The following is a 20,400-nucleotide window of genomic DNA, read 5'->3' as shown; positions in this document are numbered from 1 at the left end:
TTATGATAAATCTTCAAAAATTAAATAGGATTTGATGATTTTATGCAAATATGCGCATATTGTTTGCGAAAATTGCATACAAGTTCTTGAATTTACAACTAATCCTAGCACTTGTATTCAATACTTGCAAACAATATGCACATATTTCCATACATTTATCGAACCCTAAACAAACTATTAAGTAACTAGTTGTAGTGGTTTAAAATAAGGTTTTTATGGAATTAAGGATAAGGGAAAAATATCGTCTTAGAGTCAATCGACTTAGTTGATTACAGTAGTGACTTCACTTTTTCCTCTTTTCTTTGTTTCTTCATGTAAACAATCATATGTTTTGGATATTTTATTTATTTTTATTTTTTCCTGTGTTAGATAATGCAATTAATTCAATGATATTTGATATGTGAATTCAATGAATATTTGAATCAATAAAGGATAATTGAGAATAATTATTGTTGTTTATCTAGGTTTGTTACAGGTGGAAGTGTAGGGTGTAGTTTGAAATTTGTATAGAAATAAGGTTTATCTTTCAGATTGCGTCAATAGTTGAACTAAAAGGTAATGTGTAGTGTAGTATTTAGATATTTAGAATTTAAAAATTCTGCGTGTTATCTAGGAAACAACCACTCAACATCAGCTAACCTTGAAAATGTAATATCGGGGTAGTATTAGGTATGAAGTACCGGTTATATGCAATACAATGAGGCGAAACCGCATTTTTTGTCGTTAAAATGTGTCTACCGTCACGATCATCATGGCAATTTCACGCCTAATCTTATGCAGCGATGTATGGATAGACACTCACTTCTAAGATGAGACGATTATGCCTGAGCTTATATAGATTACATAATATAGATTTAAGATTTATTGTTAAGGATAAAATCGTTGTGCTTAAAAGTTCTAGAAACATCGTTGTCTGACAGTCCAACTTTTTATTGACTTTGCGGAAGTGTCTGGGCTTCCGCCTACATTCACAACCTTCTGGTTAACAACAGGAGTTTGATTGGCTTTAATTATACTAAATATCCTCGCTTCGTTGCCTGGTAATTTTATATTCTACAATTATGAATGGATATGGTCATCAAATAACATCAAATTGCAAACCAATTGAACATCATCGAAATTACAACAGTTCATACCATAGCAATATACATCAAACCTACCTCAAAGAACACTTAATATCCGTAAACTACTGAATACTTATCAATCGAATTTCAAGGTAGCAAAATAATGATTCATCGTGCAAGAATCAATTCCTATTTCATTCATAACAGCATAAACAACATAAAATGAATTTCCTACAGCAATCATCACCGAAAATAACTATAACGAAAGAAATTGAGTATGAAACGAAGGTCATAAGTGGCATTTATTTTCTACCCTGTAAACATTTCTCTTTGTAAAGCATAAAAAATGCCGGCTGCAGATGTTAATTTCCCATTAAATCTCTTATACGCTTCCATGAAGTGATTCACTTAATTTGCATAACGAGTTTTGCAAATTTTTTACGGAATCAAATAACAGAAAAGGTTTAATTGTGCTCTAAAAAAATTGTTAATAAAGGCACAATGGGTTTGAAATGATGGTGGTACGACAATGTTTGCAGCACGTTTCAGAACTAAAATTAATAAAGAATTCTTTTGTAGCTGTTAGAGCGTTGGTTAGCTGGATTTACAATTTCAAGGCTGATGAATATGAATGGATTTAATTACAATGGACGTTACATGATGACTAATACGACGAGTAAAAGTAGAAATGAAGACTGTTACGCATCGAACGAGTTTGATGACGTAGTGCCACAAACTATCGGAAATTCCGCAAAAAAGAGTGAAATTTACTTAATTGAAGAATTAATTAGCAAAAAAAGTTATCTTAATGATCAAACTAGCCTCTTATTAATTATGCACAAATTCACACTAAAGAATTCCAACGGCACCGACCAAATGTAACAACAATACAAAAATTCTTGTTCCAGTGATGAAGGTCAACCAGTTCTGATTTTGCATTATGTACAGAATAACGTTTAGTTCTTAACTTTCGTCACATTCATCGGTTACATGATCGTGTGCCGATAATTGATGTCTTCTTTTCCAGTTGTTATGCCAATCATCACAAAGTTGTTTTCAATTTTATTTGTAATTAACATTTGATTCGTCTTTTCCATACATGACCAACTATTTTTTTAATGAATATAAGAGTATATACTGCATTGGTGCAATAGTTGAATTCAATATGCATGTTCTGAATGTATAAAATAAGACATTGGATAAATGGTAGTGTACCATACTAATGATGTCTTTTTAGTTCATATTATTGAATAAATTCCAATTGTATTACTCAATTATTGCATGAAAATATTGGAATTTCTGAATTTGTTTGAGGAATTTTGTACTTTTAATTGAATTAATGCAACATTGTAAACTATTCGTTTGAATAGTGTAGAATTGTCGCTTCGAAGATGCAAAAAAGACACGAAACCTAAATTAGCCGTTTTTTATTGATCTTAAAAAATTCAGAATCTATGCTTAACCACTTAATATGCTAATAGCTGCCGAAAAGAGAGCCTAAATTTATTCGAAACCTTGACTTGAAAAATTGTTAATTTGATCCTACATATCAATGTGTTCTTAAAAAATATTGTGTACCAATAATTCAACTGTATCAATTTCATTTGTAAATCAAAATATAGAAATAGATGCAAAACATTTGCATTAATTATCCTCTGCATCATAACAAAAGGACCAAAAAAAACTCTCAAAACATCCGTTAATGATCGTTAAGACCGTTTCATTTACTGCCCGATTTAACGACAGCATAAATCACACAAAAAAGCATTCCAAACATTTTTTATTTCCAAAATTTCTCAGTATTCTAACCGACAAGTCACCAAAAGAGCGCGCAGAATTTTTTCATCATTGTTTCATTGACTGGAAACGTAAATTGAGTGAGTTAAAGTTTTTTATTATTGCTGCTAAACATTAAAAACAATAAATATCTTCCAGTCTAGAAATACGTCTGTATAAGTGTTGATGTTGTGAGGTAGAAACGTACCGCGTACACAGCATGCGGGAATCTAAAATGCTCAACTAGATTTCGCAAATTTAGAATGACGGAAAAGTTAATTAAAATATGTGTTTTTTGGGGGGAAATCAATAAAAAAAACCACTGTGAATTTATCAGCACGCATAATTTGAGAGTCCATTAACGCATCACACAATAATAAAATGAGATATATTTTTGCGCTAACGTTTCATCATCACTCATAGTCACGATAATGTAGTTGTGCTGTTGTGAATTTTTATTTATTTTATTTTTTTTCTGTTATTCTCTCTTCTTACTTTCCATTTCCAGTTGACTGTTTTGCTGCTTGTCTGCATAGCTATAATTTTGCTGTGTGTCTCTCACAGTCGATATTAGATCGCGAATGAATTAAGTTGTAAATTAAAAAGTCTATAAAAATATTTAGTTTTTTTGGCTGCGAATTGCTTGCTTCAGAGTCGATTTTTGTGAACGTCTCAATAATTATTTTATTGATGACTAACTTTGTTAATTGAATATTTAATAATAAATAGGAAATTACAACATAATTTACAATCTAAAAACCTAACAATTTAAAGACATAGAAGTAAGAGAGAGGAAGGAGAAAAAAAGTTGTTGGCCTTTTGCGAATTGCTTGTATAAAAAAATATAAAATTATAACAATTTATATGAGTTAAAAAAAATTGGAACTCATAAAAAATATTGTAAGTAGTGAAGTGAAGTACTGCACATACATACTAAGTGATTTATCGAATTTACTAAACGACACGAGACCTAGATTCCGTCAAATTACAAAAAACATGCGGATTTTATTAGCATTACTAATAGCATGCAGTAGTGTGACAGCAAATGATAATTTGAAAGTCGTCTACCAATGGAAGCTAATTGATTATGAATATCCAAATATTGAGGAGCGACAAGCTGCAATTGCAAATGGTGATTTTATACAAGAAAATGTCATACCAGTTGGTATTGAGGTCTATCGAGATCGATTATTTATGACATTGCCACGATGGAAAAAGGGCGTACCAGCATCACTTGCATATATTGATTTGAATGGTAATAAGTCACATTAAAATTTTGTCCTCGTATTTATTATTTTATTAAGATTATTTGCCGAATTTACAATTTTTTAATGATAACAATGTATTAAAGTAAATTAAGTTGAACAGAGTGTGATTTCGTAACATAAACCACATCACATCATAACAGACATAAAAATATCACATATGTGTATAGCTTTACTTCTTCTCTTTACCAATTGTTTGGTCTAGTAGTGAAAGAAATGTCCAATTGAGATTTAATTTCATGCAAGCGTGATTTTTTGAGATTAGAGGCGGCCGATTGTGAGCATTTTGGGTATATTAAAAATTGGGATTTGAACTTTATCCAAGACTGAATGGAGACTTAACATCCATGAGTCATTAACGTATTTTAATGATAAAGTCAATATTTGTCGTATAACAGATGCTAAGTGAAGTATTCAAAAAGAAGAAAAAGTCTACTGAACTTTTGTGTTTATACTCGATTAAATTGCCTTGAACTAGTTTCGAGAACTCTGGAATTTTCTATATTGAAAACAAAATTAAGTGGAGTATTGTGACTTTTGAATCGAAAAACCTTAGTAAATCTGCTGGTCAAATAGATTAGATGCTTGGGTTTAATTTGGTATGATACCTCGAAGTCGTGGGTTCAAATCCAGCCATATTCAAATTTGTAGTTTTTTGGATGTTTGGACACTTTGCCTGCTAGATGGATGATATCAAGCCGTGATGTTGAAGCTCTGAGCAACGTTGGGTTAAGGAACAGGTTAAGAATTTGGAGTATAGTGGGAGAAATATGAACAAGAATTACAAGATCTCCTTAAGTTTTGGAATATTATCAAAACGAACCTGATAGTATCACATCAAGCACATAGAAGATCGTAACGATTGCCTCAGTTTACTCTAAACCTTGATTTTGTTTAATATGCTTGATCCAACAAAACACTAATTCATGAATTAAATGTCAAATGTGAATGATTCCGGTATGCATGTCGTTAATAAATGCACTTAAAATGCAATTATCAAATGAAAACGAACATGGCATATTTAAGGCAATCTGTTCATTCATGTAAAAATTCAAGATTACTCTCGTTATTTCTACCAGATTACGGTTCTTAAAACTGTTATTTATTAATTTCGTCCAAAAATCACCAAACCCGAAATTCCAAAAGTCATTCACATCAAAAATGCATTTTACTAATCCATTTTTTTCGATTATTTTCTTACCAGCTTTACATCTTTTCTTCTTTCATTCCATCTATGACCATTAAATGTTTGTCTCGTCATGTTAATGTTTCGTAACTTTCGCTTTCTTTCATGAATGCAGAGAAAAAAATTCATTTTTTTATTACTTCTTCTTCTTCTTTACAATCTCGTCTCTGGCTCTATGTGTGACTTGTCTATTAATGCTTTGACTTTTGAGTCTCGTGTTTTGGAAAGCATGGAATTGTCTTCTTGTAAAGAGCTTTTGTGACATTCAATAACTTTAAAAGTGTATTATTAGTGTTAAATAATCTTTTTAGATAAGTCTTAGATTAATGAATTAACTGAGCTAAGGTTGTTAACTTTTGTGATCATGTGTGACCCCAACTGGATTCGATTATGAAAGAGTTTTTTGTATGTGGATTTAGGGGGATTGTCTGTAAGTGATAGGAATCTAAATTTTTTAAATTTTCTGGAATCTAATAAACGGTTACCTACTGTGTAAAGACTTGTGGTTGTCCTTTGTAAACTATCAAACAGCCAAGAATTTCGAGCGTCACATCAGTGTCATGGAGCTGCCATGTTGCAGTGTCATTAAGCAATCATGTGACGGTGTCATGGAGCAACCATGTGGCAGAGTCTTGAAGCAGCCATGTTGCAATGTCATGAAGCAACCATGTCGCAGAGTCATGGAGCAACCATTTTGCAGTGTCATGGAGCAACTATGTGGCAGTGTCATGTGGTTGTCGTATAATTAAATGACAACAACACATTGTCGTAGTGGCACTGTGAAATTGGTGCACTTTAAGCCGCGTGACTATCATACGTCAATTTTTCATGGCAGGCGCTTGACACAGACCTTCTGACGGTCAGAAGACAATTTTTAATCCTTGTTCATGTGACTGCTACATAACGTCCATAGTCGCGATGTGTCATTCGAGAAACTTCTTCCAAATCACCTCCTCCATAAATATTAGACGTTATAAATGAATGACTCTTTTCAAAATTTACCCATAATTTTAAATTAATATGAGTAAATCCCAATCAAAATGAATCATACTACTGAAATACCCAAAACCTGATTCATACCGCCTTTAATTTTAAAAAAAATTTAAAGCCAATAAATTTGCAATTTAATATTAAAAATACATGAAAATATTTACTATAATTATATTTTCAATCATCTACCTGACATTACCCGCCGTTTATGTGTTAAACTCGTTAAAAAATAATTGTGTAGCTTTTTGTAATGTGATATGATTATAATTAAATTAGATGTCCAATTTAACTCATAATTTTGCACATGTTAATCTATTTAATATCAATTTGAGACATTTTGAAGTTTGATATTGACAACACGTGATTGTCTCGAGATCAGCATCTTAAGCTCTTTTTGACTATTTATCCGGTTTAATGATTATTATTTTCGTACACAATAAAAATCTTCAGAAACAACTCGAATCATCACGATTTATGCTGAGAAGAATCCATAAATGAAAATGTCAATTGCTGGCCTTGCATGTATGCATGATCCGCTAGATAAATTTAGTGGATTTTTGTTTAATTAAAAAAGCATACACAGCAGTTCAATGAGGTTCATCAACATAAAGTACATAATTTGAAAGCTATTAATTTTATGTATGCATTTTTAATTAAGAACTTATACCTTGTTATCTAATATTTTAGATTAATTATTGAAAATTGCAGTTGCTCTTGAAATTATTTTAATTATTTTATCGATGTTTTTTGTTAAATTATTCAGCTCATATGATAATTAAGTGCACTGAAGCAAAAATGGTGTGGTATAGTTTAGGGGGAAGTTGACGGTTAAAAGAAGTAATAAATTGAATAATAATATTGAAATGGATATATTGAGAACGGTAATAAAATAAGGCATTGAGCAATTTTAGAGCTGCTTGTTGTGTTAATGTTAAAGCACCAAAAATTTATTTAATTTTCTGCATATAGTATGATCAAATGAGGCTGTTGTGACTCCTTTGTTCAAAGTATGCACTATTTAAGTACATCATAATGGTCGGTTATTCTATTTTAAGTGAACATAAACTGTAAATGAGCTTTCAATGTAGCGATACATTAACACAGTGGTGTACAACCTGGATGCGGCGGGTAAACAGCCATTTTTCTTTGTAAATACCACGAACCGTACGACTTAGTGTTCTTAGAATCATGTTGTGTCGCATAAAATAAAAGGTTGTCCTCCACTGGATTAACATATCCCAAACAATAAGAAATGTTCCTTAGGACACCGCTAAGTCGCCGTATAAACGATAAGACATACATAGCAAACTTGACAACACCGTAAAGACTGATTTCGATCCAGTTTTATGGCGAATAATGCGATTCGTTTCATTGACCAATTCGGGATAGTATGTCTGAACATTGTAATTGCAATGATTTGAATACTGATCATGGAAAATGTGCTTAGTTTGCCTGTTTATATCTGTAACGGCGGCTTTTTTTTACTAGTTTGAAGCATTCGGGATCGTAGTAATATGCGGATACTTACAAACAATTTCCAAACCCTCCTGGTTTGTAATGAGCAAAAAGTTAAGCTAAGGTTCAAAATTTACCGCTTGATAACACACTTCATAGGCAGGTCATGTCTAATTACTCATATTCAATTCTCAGTGCCAATACTGATAGCCTCCAAGTGTCCTTAACCTACGCTTTGTAAAGCTCTATGTCTCTTAGAATTTCCCCCTGAATTCTATATGAAATCGTAATGATGCATCAATATATTAAAAATTCCAATAACATAAACTGTTAAAGTTTCCAGTTTCAAATAAAATGAGGTAAAAAAAAAGTTTTGCATGCAAAATCGGTGGAAATAAATTTGCATAATTGACTGACTGAATAACAATGATGATTCATTAATGAGTCAAAATTGAATAATTTTTATGCAGACTGGTTTATCAAGAATTTAGAATATTTTTCATAATTGTTGATAATTTTGAACTCGTGATTCCAATCTCATCTCTAATTAAAATCACTGTTATTTGCACTCAAAACAATTAAAAATGCCATGATAATTTTTAATATTTGTCAAAATTAATGGCTCGTCAAAATCACACATTAAAATTTAATTAAACATCATTTTGTGTTGACTGCAAAATTGATGATATCATTCAGTCACACGAAGAGATAATTAAGTCCATAAAAATTGACAAAATGATGCTAAATACAAATTTGCACTCTCCAAAAATTAAATATTTCATCAAAAAACCGTTCTTTCACGACTTTTAAAATTTATAAAGTAAATACTTTACTATTACTCAACTATAATAAGACACTGACTCATAGATGTGCTGCATTTTTTTCATATTTTTCCATTATTATTCACACTGAATGACTTAAAAAAGAATGAAGACATAGCATAATATTAAAAAAAAATTATGTATATAGATACAACAAGTTCAAAGATTTGTTTAGTGCCAACAATAATCCATACATAGATTCAAATACATTCACTTAATAGAAAAAGATTAGTCAGCATTTCAAAGCAGGTGAATGTAAGTTGGCAGATAGGTTTAGAGCTTGAGAGCGCAGTTTGAGAGTGAAGTTGTCATTGACAATAGTTAAGCCTATTGTGGACAGCAATATAGACAGCACAAAAAAAGATCCAAATGAAAACCATACAAATTCTTTATAAACTTCAATATAAACTATAATTCTCAGTGAGTAACTCAGTATAATTCAGCAAAAAGGAAAGTAACCATACACGTGACGCAGTATATTAAACAATTTTATAATATTGAGGGATTTGAACCCAAATCTTAATGAAAACATACATTTTTATGCATTGCTTGGTTTTACTTTTGTTGTAAATCATATGATTTTTATTTATGACAAAGAGTCGTATATTATTTGACACAGACGCTGTTAATCCTTGTTACTGCCAATTTCCCAATTAAAACTTGTATATTTTCAATCAACGGGCATCAAAATAGCAAAACACTGAAATAATTAATCAAAAAACCTCAAAATTATCACAAAAATCGCTTTAAAAAGCCCCAAAAGTTCCAAAATGAATACTAAACTGCACTTGTTGCTACCTAAATCACAGCACAATAATAACAAAATTCAATTATGTACCAACACATTATGTATTGTATGTCGAAGCTTATGGGAAAAATATAAAGCATGAGCATGTCGAGGAAAAACCTTCAAAACATCACAAGAACAATGCAAAAAAATACAATTTTCTATCACAAAAATTTAAATCTGACAGAATAAATTAAGAGTCATGAACTGTATCTAGCATGATAAGCACAAGATTCAATATCTGTTTTTTAATATTATGCATATTGAATCGCGATACAAAATTGCAATGCTGTTTTTAAATCTATTTTCTATCCATAACAAACTTTATTATTTATTTCCGTGATCAAAAAGTTCGGAAGTGATTCAATTGCTATGGCAAATTAGTTCATTACTTTTACTTTTGCCAAAAAAAGTCAATTTAACACGAAACTCAATTCAATGTCACTGTGAACTTGAAAATTGACATGCATGTCCACATCTGGAAGAGAATTCAGGAAGGAAAGACAAATCAGAACACGGCAACAACTGCGTTATGTAATTTACCACTGTAAATGAGACTTGACTCATGATTGATTGATTGATTGGTCCGAACTAAGCTAATTCAATAGACTTTAACCTTGCATGAGGTTTTGGCATGATTAAAAAATACAGTCGGAAGTTAAGTGAAATGTTGTGCTTTAAAGTATTTTATTGTTGTTGAAAAATTGAACTGGATCGTTTTGTGCGGATTTAAATTAAATCACGTGATTGATCATGAAACTGTTCTAATGATGCTTCATTGTACTCATTGTTGGATTTCATAAAAGCTAATTTAGAATCGAATTCCAATGGATTGATGCCTCTTTGTATGAGATTGGATTCATCTGCCAATGTTATGATTTTTTGAGGTTAAATTCCAGAACATTACTAGACAGTGGGTAATGACAAATTTTATAGAATGTTCCGAATAAAATGGAATTAGTCGCGACCGTGTGTCTAGCTGTTAATCAGACATTATGACACGTTGTTCAATTGAGATTTGGTTGTTTTATTAGATTTTAAGCAACTGTTCTTAATTCCTTAATATTAGAGTTGCGACGATCTGTTATGATCATGTAGGACCGATCTTTTATCGACATAATCATACAGCTCTCATCCAAAACTCAGATACCAAGACGAATCAGTCGCCTTCTTGTCGCAACGTGCCTTATAGTAATGACACTTAAAATCACTGCATTGACGCCTTCAAAACCTATATAGAACTGACTATTGATATTTATACAAAATTTATTCACAATCAAAATTTTCCATTCACAAATTTAAATGCAGATTGGAGATAAAATTCTCTAATTTACGACTATTTTGAAGCTTTAACGTTTCTTTACGTGTGGCATATCTGAAACACTTGGTTGTATAATAATTTCAAGTGTCGTTCAGCAACTTAATGCAAAAAATACGAGTCAAACTAGATTAAAGAAAGAGCAGGGGCTGCAGTAATAAATATGTGCAACTGGATTATAAAGTTGACTCTTTAATGCTGTTTTTGATGCTGGAAAATATGTATCAAAGCTGCATAGTGCGGCGAACTGCCTTTATTACCGTAAAAGAGGGTGGAAAACCAGCCGTTATCCTGCTGTTAGGTCATTACTGTCTGTAACCCTACAATGGGAGGCTGGGAGTCGCATTTCCAGTCCATATAATTCAAAAAAGGACGTGAGAAAAGTTCTTATCGCCGAGTCTCGAACTCATGATCACTGGGTCGGTGTGTAACGATTATGCTCTGAAGAACGAAGCAACTAGGAAACTGAGCCACTTAAATTGTATCGACAGTCTAAATATACCCAAAAATAAAACAAATAAAAAATCAAGGAACAGCAAAAAAACCCGCGAAAAATTATTAACATCCATAAAGTTGATAATCCAGAAATAATAAAACAAAGTCTAGTTCAATAGCTATAATCCAATTAATCCATGAAGTCATTAAATAAACAGTCTCATTTGAAATACAAACTACCTTCAATAACCGAATAAAAAGTAATTAATTTTACTTCTCTTTGCGGCATTTCACGCTCTGCTGAATTAAAGAAAATACACGAAAAAATAAAATAACTTGTTCATTTTTAAAATAATACAAGCATTAAGAAGAGGAAGAAGAAAGAAAAAAAGAACATTCGGCAAATAATGAAATCATAGCAGGCGATTAAATTGGCGTGGGAATTTTCTTATGTTTATGGGAAATATTTTTGGCACTTGCTCTAACATTAAATTTTCTTGTTAATTTTAGATAACATGACAGATAAGTCACCTCAATTGAAGCCATATCCAAGTTGGTCTGCTCATCAAATGTCTGACGACGAGCCACCGGCAATTGTATCGCCATTCCGTGTCCGTGCTGATGCATGTGGACGATTGTGGGTTTTGGATACTGGGGTTGTTGATCTTCTTGGAAATGCGACAGTATTGAAAGGAACTAGACTTTTGATTTATGATCTTCATAACGATGACTTGCTAAGAAGCCATGAATTTCCAGCTGACCAAGTTAAGGAAGAGTCATTCTTTGCTAGCATTGCTGTTGAGGATGATGATTGTGAAGATGCATATGCATACAGCGCTGATTTAGGAAAGCCAGGTCTTGTCGTTTACTCATGGAAATCCAAAACATCATGGAGAATTCAACACAACTTCTTCCATCCAGATCCAACAGCCGGAAATTTCAGCATTGGTGGAAGTACTTTCGAATGGAATGATGGATTATTTGGACTTGCACTGTCAAAGCCACAAGGTGCTGAGAACGAAACTGTTTTATACTTCCATCCATTTGTATCCAAAGATGAATTCATGGTTAAAACGAAATTCCTTAAAGATCCATCAGCAACAGAAAATAATGCAAATTATCATGAATTTAAGCAACTCGGAACCAGAGGCGAAAATGCTCAATCAAATGCTGAATTTTTAGACAAAAATACCAAAGTTTTATTCTATACACTTCCAAATCTTAATGCGGTTGCATGCTGGAAAACAACAACAAAAGAATACAATCATAAATCTCAAGGACGTATCTTTATGGACAAAGTCTTAATGGAATTCCCAAATGATGTAAAAGTTGACGATAAAGGTCGTCTTTGGGTCATCTCTGATCGCCTCCAGAAATTCATGTACGATCGTTTAGATTCAGATGAAATCAACTTCCGAATTTTCATGCAAACTGTCAAAGAAGCCATTGCCAATACGGCATGCGATGTTAAAACGAAACCATTACCAGAAATTATCACACATCTGAATGACTACTATACTCCACCTACAACAGCAAAAAAAGGCTCAGCTGGCAAATTGGAAGCAACTGTGATGATTTTTGTATTGGCAATTGTCAGCAGGTTCCTGTAATTATTTTTGTGATTGATAAATTTTTTAGTGTGCTGAACATTTTTTAATATTAATGAATATGCTTAATAGAAAATTATGTCAAGGTTAAGTCTAATCTTGAGATGTGCTATTAAGCATATAAAGTTTGAATGTAAAAGCACAGTATTTTTGCCATTATAAATTAATTTATTGTCATGTTTTTTTTTGAAAATATAAAGGAATGTAATTAGTTAAGTTTAGTAAGAGATTAATTTTCATTTAAAAATTAAAAAAGAATTCCAAACTGAATATTTCTGATTTATTTTGTAAAACTTATTGTCGTCGCGTACAGTTATGATTTTTAAGTCTAATTTAACACTGCAAGTGAATTGAACATTACCAGCGCACCCTGCAGAGTACGATAATCTAGTGCATCTTGTAACTAAATAGTTACATCCAAACCACATAGGTTGATCCCCGGATGGCTCTTTATCCCAAAAATCATTGACCTCTAGTTTAATAAATGGTTTCTCCATTATGACCGACTATAGTTTTCTCCAGTAAACTCAATTTACCATTCGCCCAAAAGATACATGGCACATGTTATGCAGGGGTGTGTCAAAGAGCGGGGAAGAATTGGAGTGCACCCCTCAGATTTGAAAAACATTCTTCAATTTGTTAGGGCTTTTGGAGAAAATCCCTCTTAATTTTTACCTTCTGACTCCACCACTGATAACTCTGGCTACGAAGTCGGATTCGAAGAAAATCTGACACCAGGCAGTGCCATGCTGACCTGTGGACATTATTTTCTGACTTTCTTACACCGGATGTCTTTGAGATGCCTTTGCCGGAGGGAAAAGATGAATAATGAATAATAAATACAAGGATTCTAGTGACTCCTTCGCCAAGCTTCAAACTTGATATGCAGTTCAACTCAGTGATCCTCCAATTTCTTCCCACCTGACACTATTAACCTCAAAATTACCTCTAAATTCACAAAATTTAATTACCCAAATCACTGTAGACATTAAACTCGTGCAAAATTGTAATTTTCCGTACATTTTTCACATGTTGTCTGAGAGCTTAATTAAGTACGATGAAAATATACAAAACTTAATACATTACACAAAGCCAAAAAAGTTATGAGCTGAAAATGAAACTAATAGAAATAAAGATCATTAGCTATGAATTACGAAAATGTGTAGGAGAAGCCAAAGATTTTTTTGTTTAAAGTCAATGCATACATTTAATCTAGAAAATGAGATGAGATTGCACAAGCTGGGTATGTGTGAGAAAATTTTTCGCTCAATAAAATCAGATAAAATTAAACAATTGAATCATGCTTGGTAGGTTGAATATGGAAAATGTCATTGATCGTGTACAGACATTCCATAGTTGTTGCTAATAGGTTATTACACGGTTGTTCGAACTGTATGCCACGACACACTAGTGTACAACAGATTTGCAATGGAAATTCCATGAACCGCATGCGGTTTCGGTCGGGGTTTATCACTAAGACATGCCATGGTTTGGACGACACTGAGTTCCTACCTAAAAAGCATCCACAATCTTCAAGCTTAACACTTTAACTTGAAGATAAAATTGTAAACTTAAAAAAATCTATAAAATAAATCAAGAGGAATAACCAGTTGACAGATTAAGTCATCCAAATTTATATTTAATGTTTTCATATCATATTTTATAAGAAAATTTTGATTTTTCTACTTTTAGATTTTATTTTTACAAAGTTTGTAAGTTTTGAAATATTTTGAATTACCAATTGTGTACGTAAGTGATTAAGTATTGTTAATATAGAATTAAGCAATAATTTTGACTCATGAATTCTCAAGTGTCATAGATAAATCTGCTTGAAATTCAACTTTAGAATTGGAATTAGCAAATGATGTCTATTAGGTGCATGCGTCCATTTAAAAACTCAGATTCGGATCCTTAATGCTTTTAAATCTACATCCATTTGTTAACTGCAAATCACACATCGTAGAAAAGACTAAAATTCTGGCACCATGCCGGTGTTAATCTAGGTTAGGCTGGATTTCATCGTATATGGCCTGATATAGTAACTAAGCTAGACAAGGGCCGGATTTTCATCATTTGCGACGTCATGTGCTTTTAGTTTTTGACACGTTCATTCTCAGAAAGGAAGAATTTTATCAGAGCGGCACAATGCTGCTAACCGTCTTTTATCCCGTCAAAATGGATCAAACCAAGTCAGCACGGTACCTTGCAGGGACCTGTGCATTTTACCGCCAATACTGCGAAGTAGCTTTGTACTAAAGAATGCGTTTAGATTTTCAACTTAAAGTTTAGATTCAATAAAACATCAAATGCTATTTCCGATTTTCAAATCTTAAATTTTCACTTATTAAACCTATTGAATCCATTGAAGGTCATTATTGTTTGCCCTTGACGATATAAATTGTTATTGAGCATACAAAAACGACCTTGAAATCAATGAAACTTGCTATCACTGAAACTTAATCCTTGAAAAAAATTAAACATTAATTTCTATTTCTATATTCATAAATACCTACCTGTAAACTTTAGAGATATAATTTTATTACACCTTGTTACTCTGTATCCAAATTTTATTATCATGTAAAAATTTTCATTTAAATTTCACAAATTTAATTCATTTTTAATATCATTTCCATCTCATGCTTGAAAAACAAATAAAAATAAGTCTTTTCGAGTTTAAATCTCTGTGATCTTGCTTTGATTTTCAGCAAATCGTTTTATTTTTGGGGCTTCATCGGCTTATTTTGGTTTGGTGACTTTGTGGAAGTTTAGTTGAGATGAAAAAGAATGGCATCATATGATGGTACTGATCACTTGACATCAGTAGTAAAGAAATCATAAACTGGACATCAATAAATTAAAGGACAGATAGATATGATCTTTGTATGCTGTAAGGTAGAGGATAAATGAACTCAAATGCAATATTATTCCCGATTAGCACAAGTCGGTTAATTGATTCAAAATCCAACACCAGACCGGAGCGACTAGGGCATAATACCGAATTCAATGTTGAATCAGGAACTAGTTCAGAAACACAGCGTGACTCTGGGATGATGCCGGATTGAACTGGAATACGGTCCCACATTAGAGTCACACGGAATTTTGACAGAATACTCGATTTGTGCAATTCGGGATTAACTTTACTCTCGTACTTCCCTAAACTCTTAGCTCGATACCCCAGATTCCTAAAAACTGTCACTACAAACACTGTCACTACATATAAAACAAACATGTCTAAATATAGACACAACATTTCACTTCCGGCACTTTCACATCACACGACAACCTCCCGTCACCAATCATTTACCAACAATATCCCAATTATAACTCAATAAATCTTATCACCAAATATATAAAGTATTGTACTACGGTTGTCAAAAATTCGATCGACATCTTGTAGAAGCATATCAGCAATTACACTTAATGGATTTTATCAATATTGTCATGATAATGAATGTGTGATTCGATCATTAATTCACAGTTATGACTCGATTTGTTTTACAATCATTATTACCAATTTCCATGATAACAGAGAATTTACTGTGGAAAATTCCCTTATCAGCGATAAATGTCCAATGTCAAAATTGGAAATTATAATGCAATTTCAGTTGATTCGCAGCTGTTGAATGAGACACAATGAAGCTATTCGACAAATTTATTCATATTTATTTGAAAATTATTGATTATTGTATGCAGAGACCGAAACGGATTGTTAGACTTGTGGTACTTGCGGGATGTTGCATCATTGTCTTCTTTCAGTTGTGGTAAGTGATGTGAAAGGTGTTAAGGAAGTGAAAATTGCTGAATGACTAATTTTAAATCTAATTTCTTCCAGGGAATGTGTCAATAAGCTTTTAAAGCCACCAGTATCAACGCACAGCAACTTCGAACTTAATGAGACTATGCACTATCCAGCAATCACATTCTGTAGGAATCCACCATTCAAGAAAGACATCATGGAGGCATGTATCATTAATTTTATTGACATAGTCATTAATTCTGACATTTCTTCTTAGAACTTTAACCTGTCATACCATCCAACATTAACATCAGGATGGAAAAACTTTCCATTTAATGATAAAACGCTAGCAGATGTTTATGAGCAAGCAACCTACAGCAGCGATGAATTTTTTCGTTCATTTTCACTTGATGGAAATTCAACAAATATAAAAATTGTGATGTCATTGCATTTTACTTATGGACGATGTTATACGGTGATTCCACGTGTGACTACTAAGTTGCCGGTGAGATCCTGGACTGAAAATCTGAAAATCCTAATCTAAACCTTAATAAGTTCCATTCTTGTATTTTCAGTGGAAAAACTCTGGATATTCAATTCGACTGCTTAATGGACAACAAAATAAGAAAGGCTACGATACAGCTATGGGTATCGATGAAGGATGGCACATGTTTTTGCACATGCCAATGTAAATTTTAATATTCTACATGCTGTATTTTGATTCATAACGAAATGAATGCTAACATTTTTTAGGGAGGAATTTACGGAATATGGAATATCGTCATCCGGTCGAATTGAGAATTTATATGTGGAATTTAATGAAGAAATTGAACTGAAAATGTCAGTTGCTCACTATACGTACGTAAGTATTACATGAGTTTGGGGACATGTTGGTGTGATTTAACAAGATCGTCAGTTTTCATAAGCTGCATGCTTGCATGCTGGGCATAGTGTCGTCAAAACGTTTCCATGTCAATCCAAAGTTTTCCTGTCAACAAGACGACTTGATGCAACTTTATGTCTAATTTTTAATCATTCAAAAGTTAAAAGTGTGCCTCAGTGTATTATAAAGAATGAATGGAAAGCATTTTCATGTTGGATGTTAAAAATGAGTGCTGTGAACTGAGTGAATTTGATTGAACGTAAATGTATCTTTCATCACAATTTGATCGTGTTGCGACACAGTAGTGTATCGTGCTATACGCTACGACACAGTTGCATGTAGTTGTTGTGCTCTAGAGGGAGTGTTTCACTAGATTGGATTCTCGGGATTAACCCAGCTTCAATGGAGTGTATAGTCATAGTACCGAGTGTTCAAAAATATGCAAATTATGAGTGTCCTCTATGTTATGCTGCTCACACTGTGTACAGTTATTGTACTAACTACTGTAATGGCATCAGAGTTGATGTGGAAGGCCAACTCGGGTATGCCTTTAGAAACCGATACCTGAATTCAATCATTGCTGTTTGTTATACCATCATTTTCATATCCATCGACGCTCACTTATGTCAAGCTTTCAAACATTTTCCCTATTTCCAGTTCAGAGGACGTGGAACCAAATGTTCCGACGATCGTCTCAAAAGTACTTCAGCTTGCATAGAGAATTGCATTTGGCGACAAGTTGAAGAAAAGGTCAACTGTTCTGGTCCGTGGATGAAGCATGCTGTATTTCCTTATTGTAACAGCTATGAATCCATCAAAAATTTAATCAATGAGTACAACAGGTAGTGCTGAATAGTTTCAAAATTGTGGCTTAATGAAATGAGATTTTTGTGAATTCCAGCATGATAAGTTCATATGGAAATGAAGAATCTTGTGACTGCCTGAAACCTTGCGACACATCAATCTATTCTTCATTTGTTATGAATCGGAAGTTACTGGAAGGTCTTGGACATTCACAGATTTATGTCTATTACACATCAAAAATGGTCACGAAATTGTCTGAAAAATCAGGATATGATTCATCTCAATTTGTAGCTGACATGGGTGGATCTCTTGGATTTCTGTTAGGCTTATCAGTCATTGGATTGATCATAATTCTCGAAAAAGTCCTTGGCTACCTGTTCCTTGATCAAATGGTCGAAAAATATATGAAAAAGAAGAATGAGGCAGAACAGATGTCAAAAAAAGAATCTGAAGGTGCAAAAGAGGCAAAATTTTTGGATATGTAATAAATCATTCCAAGCTTATTAATTGTTTATACTTTTATATTTTATTCTATATGAATAATAAATGTATTTTATGTGTACCGCATTCAAAATATCCATGATCGTTGTCTACATTGTGTAAATTTATGATTTGTTGACCTAGTCTAGAGGAAAATTTGTTTTTCTATACTTTTTCCTATTTCCATTTTCCATTTAAGACGGAGATTTTTTTTCTTTTTGTACGGTGAATTTTTGTACTGCTCACAAAATTCTTTCCTACACTTGTTTCGGACTATATAAATATTTCTATACAGCTATTTTTAGCATTGAATTTCTTTCTCATGATCTGATGTGCAGATTTAGCATGTTTTTCTTTCTTTCTACTTCTCGATTTTATTATTTTTTGTGGAAATATTGAAAATTTGATTGGGTTTTAACATTTTGTTGTTGTTGCTGTAACTTTTTTGAATTTTTGACAATTGTTATACTTGCTTATTTACTTTGCTAGCCGTACAGATCAACTGTGATCCATGACTTCCCTCAGTCGGTGCCTGGAGCTAGTTCTATCGCTGGCTACTGTTTGCCAATTATCAATTCCAAATGTGTACTAAATACTATTGTTGTACCTATCAAAATTGTAAAATTTGACAATTTTTTACAATTGTTTCAATTCTAAATTCGTTTCAGTACACAATATTGAAATGGATTGAAATGGACTGTCTAAGTAATGACTGCTTGCCATTTTCTCAGATCCTTATTTGTGGAGTATTAACTGGGCAACTGAATATCGAACCATATATTGACGAATCTGCCAGCAGTGTGAGTGTGAGATCTCTGTAACCAAGCTGTTAGACGACAGACAAGATATCTGTAGATGTCTCTTTTATGAGTACATGGGTTCGATTCCCACCATTTCTAAATGTTGTTATTATAAATTCCGATCGAGTATCCAGAACTTTAAATCTTCACAAGATTAGATATACTTTGTGAACGACTTAGTGAGTGGCCCGATAGAGGAATGGTTTAGTACTTTGATACATAATTATTGCAACATCGATTCAGCGATCATGGGTTCGAAACTCGGCATGAGAAATTTTTCAAATGTCCTTTTTCGAATCGTATGTAGACAAAACGCGGTTAACAGTCTCCCTTTTTAAGGCTAAAGACAACAAGCTTGATAATAGCTGCATCAAAGAAATGGTTTTGATCTCACTATAAACTGTTTTGAATGCAGAGGTCACTTAGCCGCGGAACACCGCTGGTGCAGCTCTGGATCTCAAAAAATCTGAATAGCTAAAGGTTATTTTGCAGCATGAGTTTTCACTTCGAATTTACATCCATGTTGTCTATTCATTAATTTCCATATTTACAGAAACAAAAGAACTAAAACTACTAACTAATTAAATTCGATACTTCTTTATTAAAATATTGTCTTGACTATTCTCCAATGTAGAGTTTTATTTTGGGTATTTAGCAATATAGCAGGTTAATCTCTTAAAAATTCTTTTCAACAAGGAGGTCAACCAAAAGTATGTCAACCATCAATGTTAGGATCGTGATTCTTATTAGTGATTAGCTAGTTCGACTATTGTACAGATCTTGTAGTCGGCTTGGATTTTGCATGGAAAGTCGACTAAATTCAAAGCGACTCCATATAATTTTCGAATTGACTTCAAATTCTACTACATTATGACTAAACCTCCCTACAATGTTCATGACACAAATGCCTAAAACGACAATTTTTCTTCATCTATTCCAAGATCTACCCTCATTTCCCGTTGACTTTGTGACGATTGCGATTTAAATCACATC

The 20,400-nt window shown here is 32.7% G+C and overlaps 2 protein-coding genes across 2 annotated transcripts; both read left to right on the top strand.

The window, feature by feature from the left end:
- Positions 1-3,414: 3,414 nt before the first annotated feature.
- On the top strand, positions 3,415-14,340 carry yellow-b (L-dopachrome tautomerase yellow-b). The gene is made up of 2 exons (XM_070649267.1): positions 3,415-4,095; positions 11,608-14,340. Exons 1-2 carry the CDS (start codon positions 3,837-3,839, stop codon positions 12,705-12,707), a joined length of 1,359 nt encoding a protein of 452 aa, XP_070505368.1. The 5' UTR covers positions 3,415-3,836; the 3' UTR covers positions 12,708-14,340.
- A 1,983-nt stretch (positions 14,341-16,323) lies between these two features.
- On the top strand, positions 16,324-18,703 carry ppk17 (pickpocket 17). The gene is made up of 7 exons (XM_070649266.1): positions 16,324-16,465; positions 16,537-16,663; positions 16,718-16,945; positions 17,016-17,128; positions 17,194-17,302; positions 17,981-18,165; positions 18,225-18,703. The coding sequence occupies exons 1-7, from the start codon at positions 16,338-16,340 to the stop codon at positions 18,610-18,612; spliced, it is 1,278 nt and encodes a 425-aa protein (XP_070505367.1). The 5' UTR covers positions 16,324-16,337; the 3' UTR covers positions 18,613-18,703.
- The last annotated feature ends 1,697 nt before the right edge of the window (positions 18,704-20,400 follow it).

Source organism: Chironomus tepperi, unplaced genomic scaffold (genome assembly GCF_022539635.2).
Source record: "Chironomus tepperi strain 1889 unplaced genomic scaffold, CSIRO-AGI_Ctep_v1 contig_422, whole genome shotgun sequence".
NCBI lineage: Eukaryota > Metazoa > Arthropoda > Insecta > Diptera > Chironomidae > Chironomus > Chironomus tepperi.
The sequence above is the reverse complement of the archived record's forward strand: the minus strand, read 5'-3'. Positions and strand labels throughout refer to the sequence as shown.

What these genes read in the sequence shown, in the direction of transcription:
- ppk17 (XM_070649266.1), top strand. Translation starts at nt 16,338, where the DNA reads ATGAAGCTATTCGACAAATTTATTCATATTTATTTGAAAATTATTGAT. An exon ending in ATTGTCTTCTTTCAGTTGTG is followed by an intron (nt 16,466 to 16,536) that starts GTAAGTGATGTG and finishes AATTTCTTCCAG; the next exon opens with GGAATGTGTCAATAAGCTTT. An exon ending in TTAATCAATGAGTACAACAG is followed by an intron (nt 18,166 to 18,224) that starts GTAGTGCTGAAT and finishes TGTGAATTCCAG; the next exon opens with CATGATAAGTTCATATGGAA.
- yellow-b (XM_070649267.1), top strand. Translation starts at nt 3,837, where the DNA reads ATGCGGATTTTATTAGCATTACTAATAGCATGCAGTAGTGTGACAGCA. An exon ending in TGCATATATTGATTTGAATG is followed by an intron (nt 4,096 to 11,607) that starts GTAATAAGTCAC and finishes TGTTAATTTTAG; the next exon opens with ATAACATGACAGATAAGTCA.